Here is a 13,037-nt window from a genome sequence, read left to right on the forward strand (position 1 = left end):
TCCATTCCCAATCTGTAACAACCCACATCCATTCCCAGTCTGTAACAACTCACATCCATTCCCAATCTGTAACCCACATCCATTCCTAATCTGTAACTCACATCCATTCCCAATCTGTAACAACTCACATCCATTCCCCATCTGTAACCCACATCCATTCCCAATCTGTAACACGCACATCCATTCCCAATCTGTAACAACCCACATCCATTCCCATCTGTAATCCATCGCTTCCCAATCTGTAACCACATCCATTCCCAATCTATAACACATATCCATTCCCATTCTGTAACAACTCACATCCATTCCCAATCTGTAACAACTCATCCATTCCAATCTGTAACCCACATCCTTTCCCAATCTGTAACCCACATCCATTCCCAATCTATAACCCACATCCATTCCCAATCTGTAACAACCCACATCCATTCCCAGTCTGTAACAACTCACATCCATTCCCAATCTGTAACCCACATCCATTCCTAATCTGTAACTCACATCCATTCCCAATCTGTAACAACTCACATCCATTCCCCATCTGTAACCCACATCCATTCCCAATCTGTAACAACGCACATCCATTCCCAATCTGTAACAACCCACATCCATTCCCAATCTGTAATCCACATCTCTTCCCAATCTGTAACCCACATCCATTCCCAATCTATAACACATATCCATTCCCATTCTGTAACCCACATCCATTCCCAATCTGTAACAACTCACATCCATTCCCAATCTGTAACAACTCACATCCATTCCCAATCTGTAACCCACATCCTTTCCCAATCTGTAACAACCCACATCCATTCCCAATCTATAACCCACATCCATTCCCAATCTGTAACTCACATCCATTCCCAATCTGTAACAACTCACATCCATTCCCAATCTGTAACCGACATCCATTCCCAATCTGTAACAACTCACATCCATTCCCCATCTGTAACAACTCACATCCATTCCCAATCTGTAACTCACATCCATTCCCATCTGTAACCCACATCCATTCCCAATCTGTAACCACATCCATCCATTCCCATCTGTAACTCACATCCATTCCCAATCTGTAACTCTCCTCTCATCCCTTCCCAATCTGTAACTCACATCCATTCCCAATCTGTAACTCACATCCATTCTTAATCTGTAACAACCCACATCCATTCCCCATCTGTAACAACTCACATCCATTCCCAATCTGTAACTCACATCCATTCCCAATCTGTAACAACTCACATCTATTCCCAATGTGTAACCCACATCCATTCCCAATCTGTAACAACTCACATCCATTCCCAATCTGTATCTCACATCCATTCCCAATCTGTAACCCACATCCTTTCCCAATCTGTAACTCACATCCTTTCCCAATCTGTATCTCACATCCATTCCCAGTCTGTAACCCACATCCATCCCAATCTGTAACTCACATCCATTCCCAATCTGTAACTCACATCCATTCCCAATCTGTAACTCACATCCATTCCCAATCTGTAACTCACATCCATTCTTAATCTGTAACAACCCACATCCATTCCCAGTCTGTAACCCACATCCATTCCCAATCTGTAACTCACATCCGTTCCCAATATTTAACAAACCACATCTGTACTTTATTTGGCCAAAACTGCTCTTTCCACTGCTGTAGTCCCCACCCCTGCCCCATTGGAAGTAGCCAATCAGGATCAGCTTAGACTGTGCCGTCCAACTCCAGCCAATGGGGACCGGACACGGTATCAGGGACTGACTGTGTTAGGGATAAAAACCACTTCCCTCCTTTGTTCAGTGTGCTCTTGCAGTGGCCGGAAGGGCAAGTGGTACCATTCTCCAGAAGTAAATTTGCTTTGCTGAGAAATCCTTTATTTGAGTGCTCATTTTCTTTGTGACTCCAAGCTCTTATTTCCAGCAATACCAAGCACACATCTGAAGGGACTAGATATTTCTATGTCAGTCATCCTGGAAGGAGGATAATCCTGGGGCCTGTGCTAGGAGTGATGTGAATGTAGGACAACTTGTTCTCTTTCTAAGTATTAGAGCCAGACAGACCTGGCCTCCAAAGGGCAGAGGAGGCTGGAGAATCTTGAGGCTGGGCAATGACCTGCCCATGTATAATGGAAACCACCAGAGCTGCAGAGAGCTCCAGCTGGAAAAGGGACAGCAGGGATGATCCTGGACCAGAGGGCTCTGAGGACAGTGTAAGCCACAGCTATGGAGAGTGATGCCCTGATGTCTTTACCGTCCTTCATCCCTGATCCTTGGGGAAGGTCTTGCTCAAAATCGTATCCTCATATCATGGTCTCAGCTGTGCTGTGAATTGGGAAAACCCCATCCCACATTTCAGGAATGGGCCAGAAAAGAGCCATGCCCTAAAATGGCTGTGACAGAGAGGACACGTGGACCCAGCAACTTCAGGAGGATAGAAACGGGGTCTGAGACCAAGGGGACGACAGCAAGGTAGTCAAGACCAGTAGTCAGTCAGAGGGGAACCGAGGACTGCCTTCAGAACCCCAAGAGGTAATGTCTGGGACATGCTTAGAAATAGGTGGGAGGAGGGGAATTTCAAGGAGGCTGATTTCCAGAAGTTATCCAGATCTGGATTCAAGTCATGGTAATTTGGATGTAAAGAGAAAGCCTCACTGTACTCTGCTGGAGTATTGGCCATACAGATGTTCCTCATGAGTTAAGTTTTAATTGAAAATAGTATGACTTGAATAAAAGTGAGCCTTAATATGTTCCTAAAATGCCTCAAAGAAAGGAAACAAAGACCCAAAGCACCAGAAACAGAGATAACTTTAAAAATTCAGGCTCAGAGAGGGCCAGTGGGTCGTCTCCACCAAACCCATGAGGCTGCCCCAATGCACAGAAAGTACTTGAGTGCCATCTAGTGGCCAGAGTGAGTAGCTGTTTAGAAGGATAAAAAGGAAAGGGTTCAAAAGACATTCCATGTCTGTGGCATTGATTGTGCTGACATTGTGGGCCAGGCTGTGATTTAGGCATAGCAGATACAACAGCGAACAAAACAAGCCAAGTCCTGTCTCCAGGAACCTAACATTCTATCGGCAGGAGGGGGTGACAGAAGGTAAATAAGTGTTACATCAGGCAGTAATAAGTGTCGTGCAGAAAAATGAAGCAGGGAGTGGAGGAATACTACTTAGCAGGCGGTTGGACACCTCTCAATATCTGGGGAAACCATTCCAAGACAATGGAAAGACTAGTGCAAAGGCCCTAGAGTGAGAGTATTCTTGGCGTATTCAAGGAACAGGCAAGAGATTACGAGGACCCAGAGCAGAGTGAGGGAGGGGGATAGTGTAGGAGATAATGCCGGAGAGATGTCAGGGGCTAGATTATGCAGCCCCCGGGAGCCACTGGGAGGACTTTGGGGGATTTGGGAAGTTTTTGTTGTTTGGTTTTTTGTTTTGTTTTGTTTTGTTTGAGACGGAGTTTCACTCTTGTCGCCCAGACTGGAGTGCAGTGGCATGATCTTGGCTCACTGCAATCTCTGCCTCCTGGATTCAAGCGATTCTCCTGTCTCAGCTTCCTTAAGGATTACAGCGTGCACCACCACACCAGGATAATTTTTTTTTTTTTTTATTTTTTTGTATTATCAGAGATGGGATTTCACCATGTTGGCCAGGCTGGTCTTGAACTCCTGACCTCAGGTGATCTGCCCACTTCAGCCTCCCAAAGTGCTGGGATTACAGGCATGAGCCACTATGCCTGGCCGGATTTGGGAAGTTTTTTAATATTATTTTATAGGGACAGGGTCTTGCCATGTTTCCCAGACTGGTCTTGAACTGCTGGCCTCAAGTGATCTTCCCACCTCAGCCTTCCAAAGTGCTGGGATTACAGGCATGAGTCACCGCACCTTTGGTTGGACTTTGGTTTTACTCAGAGTGAGATGGGGAGTATGGGAAAGTTTTGAGCTGAGAAGCGACCTGACCTAATTTATGCTTTAAGTGGATAATTCTGGCTGCTAGACAGAGCGTAGACAGTAAAGGGGCAGCGTCAGCATGGGTGGGAAACATGTGGACGGCTAGCACAATGATCCCAGTAAGAGACGACTGAGGGCTGGACCAGCGGCCCCAGTGGGCATAGTGGGATGGGCCAGGTTTCTGATCTGTTTAACAGGTTGAGTGGATCTCCAGTGGCCAGTGATTTAATCAATTATGCCTATGAGGTGAAACCTCCAAGAAAACGCCACAGTTTTGTTTGTTTGGGGTTTGGAGAGCTTCCAGGTTAGTGAAGCAGGAAGGGGCAGGGAGAATGGGGTGCCCAGGGAGGCAAGGAAGCGCTGTGCCCCCTCCCCCACCCACACCTTGACCTTGGCATCTCTTCCATTTGGCTATTCCTGAGCTGTATCTTTCATCATGAACCGATAGTAGTAAAGTGCTTTTCTCAGTCCTGTGAGTCATTTCAGTAAATTATTGAACCTGCCAGAGGCTGTGGAAACCCTTGCATTTGTCACCAAGTCAGACAGAGATGCCAGTGGTCTGGGCACCCCATTTGCAACTGGCATCTGATATGAGGCCAGCCCTTCACCGAGCCCCTAAACCTGTGGGGTTTGATGCCGACTCCAGGCAGTTAGTGTCAGAATTGCACTGTAGGACACAAGTTGGTGTCAGAACTGGCTGGTGTTGAGGAGGAAAAAGAACCCACACAGCCCTCCCCCAGGCCATTCCTCCCACCATATGGAGTCTTAGGGTCCTTCACGGAGTGCTCAGAGCCTCCCGATCATCCCACTTTTAGCACAGCGCTTTTCCACTTCTGGTCAGTCTGATGTTAGAATGCCCTACAATGTGCTTATTAGCCATTTTTAAAAACTAACATTTATAAAATTTATTTAGGCCAGGCACGGAGGCTCACACCTGTAATCCCAACACTTTGGGAGGCCAAGGTGGGCGGATCACCTTGGATCAGGAGTTCGACACCAGCCTGGCTAACATGGTGAAACCCCATCTCTACTAAAAATAGAAAAAAATTAGCCGGGTGTGATGGTGCGCACCTGTAATCCCAGCTGCCCAGGAGGCTGAGGCAGGAGAATCGCTGGAACCCGGGAGGTGGACGGAGGTTGTGGTAAGCCGAGATCTTGCCACTGCACTCCAGCCTGGGCGATAGAAAGAGACTCTAAGACCTTTAGCTGAATTGAAGCCTCTTGGTAAACCTATGATGTCTCATTTAATAGATGGGCAAACTGAGGCTCCAAGAAATAAATCAGGCACATAAGGAGTCCTTGTCCAAGCAAGCCATGGGTTGAAGCCTGGGCTCTGCCAGTCCAAGTGAAACCAAAGCATCTCCAGAAATTCCTGGTGGTGTGTTACATCAGCAAATGAGTTGGGTAATGTCATTCCTCAACCTGGAGTCAGCGGTATCTTGCAGATTCCACCAGAGAGCAAGTCTGCACCTAGCTCCCCGAGGCCTGCTTGCAAGAATGAGGAAGGAGCGGTTCTGCTTTCAGGTGGAAGTGTTCACCAGTTAAGTGCTGGGCTGTCCACAAGGCAAACAGCCTCCTGGGCCTGGGACACATGCTTCAGTGCCCCTGGTAGCATGGCAGGACATGCAGTGCAACTCAACAAGCTCCCAAAACCGTGAGAGGCTGGGAAAAATGCTCCCTGGCCCAGTTCTAATGTTTCCCAATAAGGAGCTGCCCGGCCAGACACAGGGGGCCCCACCCATCCTGAGAGGCTGGTCCTGGATTGTAGACACAACTGCTTGGAGAATCTCTGCATCCTGGCTCCGCACACAGGCTCTAGGTGACGGGCTGGCGGAGTGCCCGTGTGGAGTATGGGCCTATACCTGCTGCAGCATCAGCTAGTCTGGGCCTGTGCCCCGGGTCTGCCTATAGATGTCATGTGGCCCATCTGAATATGTGACTCTGAGTCTAGTCTACCCAGGCCTGGTTTGTGCCTACCCCTTGGCCACGCCCCTTGTGAGTTTCCTCTGGGTGACATTTCCTTCCTACTTTTGTTGACGGGCTGTTCTTGCTGGTCGGTGCCCCAGGGCCAGGAGAGGTCTGAAGAGACCTGGGAGCCGGTAGCCCTGGGCTCCGCTCTGGGTTCTGAAAGCCCATTCCTTGCTCTGCGGCTCCTCCCACCCCACCTCTTCTCAGCCTTGCAGCTCAACGGTTGATCTCAGGAGTCCAGGACCCCAGAGAGGGAAGAATCTGAGGAACACAGAACAGTGAGCGTTGCCCACACCCCATCCCCCGTCACCACATCTCCCCTCCCCCTCCCCCTCCCTGCCTGGTCCTGGGCCCCATCCCAGCACCTCCCTGTCAGCTGACTTCTTCCAGGGTCTCGCAGGCCCCTCTGGGCTCCTCCCTCCCCTGGCTTTTCCTACCACTCCCCCTCTATCGGCATCTATCTGCAGGTGGCCTGGGATTTATAAAACTGGGTTCTGAATGCTGAATAGGAGACGGTAAGAGCCAAGGCAAAGGACAGCACTGTTCTCTGCCTGCCTGATACCCTCACCACCGGTGAACCATCCCCCAGACGCCCCCTTAACTCCGGGACAGAGATGGCTGGCGGAGCCTGGGGCCGCCTGGCCTGTTACTTGGAGCTCCTGAAGAAGGAGGAGCTGAAGGAGTTCCAGCTTCTGTTCGCCAGTAAAGCGCACTCCAGCGGCTCTTCGGGCGAGACACCCGCTCAGCTGCAGAAGACGAGTGGCATGGAGGTGGCATCATACCTGGTGGCTCAGTATGGGGAGCAGCGGGCCTGGGACCTAGCCCTCCGTACCTGGGAGCAGATGGGGCTGAGGTCACTGTGCACCCAAGCCCGGGAAGGGGCAGGTGAGTAGCCAAAGGACCCCTCTGCCCGCTGAACATCCCCTGGCCCCTACCCCTGCCCTGCCCTGCCCTCTTGGAACCGCCCCCACCACTGAGCCCTCCCTGCCAGGCCTTCCTCTGGGCAGTGACATGGAACTGCCCTGTCAAAGGCAGACCCAGGCCCCAGACTACACTTGAGCTGGGAGGCTTGCTGGGGGGCCCTTGCTGCACCTCAGAGCCCCACCCTCTTCTATTCAAGTGCATTCCCGGTACTTGCCTGGCATTGTAGTTAGGAGCACAGACTTGGGAGTCAGTCTCTATCCCCCGTCCTGGCACTATCACCCTGGGCCAATCACTTCACTGCTCTCTGCCTGTGTCTCTGCAAAATGGGAGAGTGAGAGCCCGCCCCCCTGGGCTATGTGAGGGTTAAAAGAGATCATCCAGGTGAAACATTTAGCACAGAGTCTGATATACAGTAAGTGCTCAATAAATAAGATCCCTGCTGTTGCTGCCGCTGCTGTTATTACTATTAGCTGCCCTAGGTGGCAGGTGCCGTCGGCCCAATGAAGCACAGCTGAGGCTCGGGAGTAGTAGTGATTTACGCAGGGAGGTAGTCAGGACCAAGACAGATATGCAGATTTCCTGATCCCAGACCAGGACTTTTTGCCCAGCAGTATCTGTAAGAGCATCATTCTTCAGACAAGCCTCTAGAGGAGGTTGTAGAGGGCTGCAGCGGGTTCGCTGGTATATCCTGACCTCTTGGTTGAGACAGGAGACCAGCTCAGTTCCCTGGCACCTGCCCCTGCCCCTCTAATGTGTCTCCAACCTCTTTATCTCTTTCCTGTAGACTACTCTCCCTCATTCCCCTACAGCCCGAGTGAACCCCACCTGGGGTCTCCCAACCAACCCACCTCCACCGCAGTGCTGAGGCCCTGGAACCATGAATTGCCAGCGGAGTGCACCCAGGGCTCAGAGAGAAGGGTTTTGAGACAGCTGCCTGACACATCTGGACACCGCTGGAGAGGTGAGGCTTGCTGAGTCCGGCCGACAGCCCTGGGTGGAGCTGCGAATCCGCTGGTGGGCCCCACCCAGATGATCATGTCTGTCCATGGGGACCTGACGTGGGGGACCGCAGAGGAAGGACAGGGGAGCCAGGGTGGGCTGTGAGAGGTAGGCCTGGAAGTGACCTTTCAGGGACCCCTCAGGGGAGAGATTGCACCCCTCCCCATTCGACAGATGGAGAAGCTGAGACCCATATGAGTCAGGCAATGAGTCTTACCCAGCTGGGTGTCATGGTGACATGGTCCTTGCCCGAGGAGAACTCGGCTCATAATATTGGTGGGCTGTGAAGATCCTGAGGGTCAGGGTGGTCCAGAAGTTCTGAGGAGGACTCTGTTTTCCAGACAGACCCCAAGAAGAGGCTAGGCTTAGTCCTCGGCCCAAGCCAGCTCCCTCACATGACTTCTCTCTTCACTACTAAGAGAATAAAATTGTCCCTCTACTTTGACATGGTTTTTAAAATAATATTATTAAGACTCATCTCTCAGGACTGTTGTGAGAGTTTAAAATATATGCACCTAAAAGAAAGTAAATGTTCAGTAAATGGTCATTTTTCTTTTAATTCCCCCCAGAAATCTCTTCCTCACTCCTCTACCAGGCTCTTCCAAGCTCCCCAGACTTTGAGTCTCCAAGCCAGGAGTCGCCCAATGCCCCCACATCCACAGCAGTGCTGGCGAGCTGGGGATCCCCACCTCAGCCCAGCCTAGCACCCAGAGAGCAGGAGGCTTCTGGGATCCAGTGGCCTCTGGATGAAACGTCAGGAAATTACTACACAGGTGAGACCTTACTGAGCTCCTGGCGGGGTGGTGAGGTGGGAGAGGCAAATGCATGGACAGAGTCCCCTGGGTTGGCAGGCTGAGCAGAGGTTAAACATCTGAAATTTCCCTCAGGAAATCCCACCCTTGGAGCCTCTCCACTGGTCCAAGGCACTGTTTCCAGGAGGCCCCTGGGCATCAAAATACAGATGTGTTAGCACATCAGGGGGACCACAGAGCAAGGATGGCGGAGGCTGGATGGGGTTACACATCACCTGGTTTACTGGACAGGGCACAGGCCTGGGGTCAGGAGAGATGGGTTCAATTTCCACTGAGCTCCTCATCCCACAAGTGGCCTACAGCTAGTCCCATGCCCATCAGTGCTCACTGGACACTCTCTGGCTTAGACCATGTCCAGGGCTTTACGTGTACATTGGCCTTAAATTTTACAACCACTCCATGAGATAAATATTGCTATTATCATACCATGGAGATGAGAAAACCAAGGATCAGAAAGATAGTCTCACAGTTAGTACTAGCAAAGATGGAATTCAGCCTTCACTCTCATCCAGCAATCCACACATTTAACTCTTACATACGGGGTGCCCTCATCTGGGCAATGAGGACAGTCATGCCAAAGCCACAGGTACAGAGGCTCCTGATGCCACAGGCTCCTTAACCACTAACTACACTGCCTCTCAATGCCAGGGGATGCCTCCTTTGAAGTCTGGGAGATGTTAAGTTAAAAGGATTTCTTCTGCACCCAGCTAGGAGTAAACTTGTAGACTTCGTGGTCCTATATGGCCTAGGCTCAAAGTATATCAGTTTACTTAATTATTCACACCATTTTTCCATTCAAAAAAAAGAAGAAGAAGAAGCCATGCAACAAACCTGCACATATACCGCCTGAGTCTAAAATAAAAAATAAATAAACCCCTATTTTTAAAATCTTGATAGGGTATATAAGGAAAGATCAACATTCAAGTTAAACTAAGGAAAACAGAATCTGCAACAAAGTCAAGAAAGGAAGATTCTAACACTTGACTCAAAGTTGCTTCTTTCTGTATCTGAGAATCACAAAGATAACTTTTTCTCAGAATGATTTTGTGGATTAGAAAACCCAAATAAACAGTAAAGATCATTAAAACTGAAAAACAGAAAAGAAGGAAGAAAGGAAGAATATAAAGACATCAGAGCCATCTATAGAAGCATAAAAATGCAGTAACTTTAAAAGTGAAAAAAAACAAGTATGAAAACCACAAAGACTAACTCATTGCTATAAATAAAGGTTCCATGGGTTGTGGACATTCTAGCAACACTGGCAAAAGGGGAAATGTAATGGGTTACACAATACCTGTTAATAGAAAAGACCAATGCAAGGGAAATACATTTTTCCCTGATTCGAAATTCCAAGGGAATTCTTCAAATAGGGAACTTTAAAAAAAAAAAACACTTGAAACACATGTGCAGGTTTGTTACATAGGTAAATTATGTGTCACAAGTGTTTGCTGTACAAATTATCTTGTCGCCCTGGTAATAAGCATGGTACCTTTTAGGTAGTTTTTGTTTTTGCTTTTTTGTTTTGTTTGTTTGTTTTGAGACGGAGTCTCGCTCTGTCGCCCAGGCTGGAGTGCAGTGGCACGATCACCACTCACTGCAAGCTCCGCCTCCCAAGTTCACGCCATTCTCCTGCCTCAGCCTCCCGAGTAGCTGGGACTACAGGCGCCCACCACCACGCCCAGTAATTTTTTGTCTTTTTAGTAGAGACAGGGTTTCACCGTGTTAGCCAGGATGGTCTCAATCTCCTGACCTCAGGATCTGCCCGCCTCAGCTTCCCAAAGTGTTGGGATTACAGGCGTGAGCCACCGCGCCCGGCTCAGCAGTTTTTTAATCCTTACCCTCCTCCCACTCTTCACCCTCAAAAGGTCACAGTATCTATTGTTCCTTTTTTGTGTCCATGTGTACTCCATGTTTAGCCCTAACTTATGAATGAGAACATGCAGTATTTGGTTTTCTGTTCCTGTGTTAGTTTGCTTATAATGCTCTCCAGCTCCATCCAACTTGCTGCAAAGGCATGATCTCATTCTTTTTTATGGCTGTGTAGTATTCCATATGCAAATGTACCACATTTTCTTTAACCAGTCTATGGTTGATTCCATACTGGTGCTATTGTGACTAGTGCTGCGATGAAAATACATGTGCATGCATCTTTATGGTAGAATGATTTACATTCCTTTGGGTGTATACCCAATAATGGGATTGCTAGATTGAATGATAGTTCAGAGTTCTTTGGGAAATCGCCAAGTTGCTTTCCACAGTGGCTGAACTAATTTACATTCTTACCAGCAGTGTATAAGCGTTCCTGTTTCTCTGCAATCTCACCAACATCTGTTATTTTTTGACTTCTTAGTTATAGCCATTCTGACTGGTATCAATAGTATCTCATTGTGGATTTGATTTGCATTTTTCTAATAATAAGTGATGTTGAGCATTTTTTCATATGCTGTTGGTTATGTGTATGTCTTCTTTTGAAGTATCTATCAGCGTCCTTTGTCCACTTTTTTTTTTTTTTAGACAGTCTCACACTGTCATCCAAGCTGGAGTGCAGTGGTGCGATATCTGCTCACTGCAACCTCCCCCCTCCCAGGCTCAAGGGATTCTCCTGCCTCAGCCTTCCAGGTAGCTGGGATTACAGGTGTGCACCATCATGCCCGGCTAATTTTTGTATTTTTTAGTAGAGATGGCCTGTTGGCCAGGCTGGTCTCGAATTCCTGACCTCAAGTGATCTGCCCGCCTCAGTCCCCAAAGTGCTGGGATTACAGGCATGAGCCACCACGCCCAGCCGTTTGTCCACTTTTTAATGGGATTGTTTTTGACTTGTTTATGTGTTTAAGTTCCTTATAGATTCTGGATATTCCAACTTTGTCAGATGGGTAGTTTGCAAATATTTTCTCCCATTCTGTGGGTTGTCTGTTGACTTTGTGGGTAGTTTCTTTTGCTGTGCAGAAGTTCTTTAGTTTAATTAGGTCCCATTTGTCAATTTTTGTTTTCATTGCAATTGCTTTTGGCATCTTCCTCATGAAATTTTTGCCAGGACCTATGTTCAGAATGGTATTTCCTAGGTTTTCTTCAGGGTTTTTAAAGTTCTAGGTTTTATATTTAAGCCTTTCATCCATCTTCCATTGATCTTTGTATATGGTATAAGGAAGGGGTCCAGTTTCAATCTTTTGCATATGGCTAGCCAGTTATCTCAGCATCATTTATTGAATAGAGAATCCTTTCCCCCTTGCTTGTTTTTGTCAACATTATCAAAGATCAGATGGTTGTAGGTATGCAGCTTTATTTTTGGGCATTTTATTCTATTCCATTGGTCTGTGTGTCTACTTTTATACCAGTAGCATGCTGTTTTGATTACTGTAGCCTTGTAGTATAGTTTAAAAATAGGTAATGTGATGCCTCCAGATTTGTTATTTTTTACTTAGAATTGCTTTGGCTATTTGGGCTCTCTTTTGGTTCCATATTAATTTTAGAATTCTTTTTCTAATTATGTGAAGAATGTCATTGGTTGTTTGATAGGAATAGCATTGAGTCTGTAAATTGCTTGGAGTAGTATGGCCATTTTAACAATATTGATTATTCCTGTTCATGAGCATGGAATGTTTTCCATTTGTGTGTGTGTGTCATCTCTGATTTCTTTCAGCAGTGTTTTGTAGTTCTTGCTATAGAGATCTTTCACAATCCTGGTTAGATGTATTCCTAGGTATTTTTTCATGGCTGTTGTGAATGGGATTGCATTCTTGATTTGGCACTCAGCTTGGATATTGTTGGTTTATGGAAATGCACCAACATTGCACAATGTTACATAATACTTATTACCCAATAGAAGAAATTGATGTTGCATCCTGAAACTTTGCTGAAGTTGTTTATCAGATCTAGCAGATGTGGGGCAGAGACTAGGAGGTTTTCTAGGTATAAAATCATAACATCTGCAAACAGAGATACTTTGACTTCCTCTCTTCCCATTTGGATGTCTTTTACTTCTTTCTCTTACCTGATTGCTCTGGATAGGACTTCTAGTACTATGTTGAATAGATGGTGAGAAATGAGCATCCTTGTCTTGTTCTGGTTCTCAAGGTGAATACTTCCAGCTTTTGCCCATTCAGTATGATGTTGGCTGTGGTTTTGTCATAAATGGCCCTTATTATTTTGAGGTATGCTCCTTCAATGTCTAGTTTGTTGAGAGTTTTAACGTTAAAGGATGTTGAATTTTATCAAATGCCTTGTCTGCATCTATTGAGATGATCGTGTGGGGGCTTTTTTACTTCTGTTTATGTGATGGATCACATTTACTGATTTACATATGTTGAATCAAACATGCATCCCAGAGATAAAACCTATCTGGTTGTGGTGAATTTCGCTTTTTGATGTGCTGCTGGATTCAGTTTGCTAGTATTTTGCTGAAG

The 13,037-nt window shown here is 47.2% G+C and overlaps 1 protein-coding gene across 11 annotated transcripts in view; it reads left to right on the forward strand.

Annotated features, from left to right (window-relative positions):
* The first annotated feature begins 5,943 nt into the window (after positions 1-5,943).
* NLRP1 (NLR family pyrin domain containing 1) overlaps positions 5,944-13,037 on the forward strand; it is a 73,987-nt gene continuing 66,893 nt past the window's right edge. For 5 of the 11 annotated variants that reach the window (XR_004430862.1, XR_004430863.1, XM_033184891.1 and 2 more), the window contains exons 1-4: positions 5,951-6,177; positions 6,367-6,784; positions 7,608-7,784; positions 8,392-8,595. Coding sequence is in view for 7 of the 11 variants with exons in the window: in XM_033184891.1 (XP_033040782.1) it covers positions 6,514-6,784; positions 7,608-7,784; positions 8,392-8,595 (652 nt within the window). In the remaining 4 variants the exon portion in view is untranslated. Of the gene's footprint in view, positions 6,785-7,607; positions 7,785-8,391; positions 8,596-13,037 lie in introns of all 11 variants that reach the window. The other 6 variants (XM_033184894.1, XM_033184893.1, XM_033184896.1 and 3 more) reach the window with 5 other exon arrangements.

Source organism: Trachypithecus francoisi, unplaced genomic scaffold (assembly GCF_009764315.1).
Source record: "Trachypithecus francoisi isolate TF-2019V2 unplaced genomic scaffold, Tfra_2.0 Lachesis_group20, whole genome shotgun sequence".
NCBI classification, from domain to species: domain Eukaryota; kingdom Metazoa; phylum Chordata; class Mammalia; order Primates; family Cercopithecidae; genus Trachypithecus; species Trachypithecus francoisi.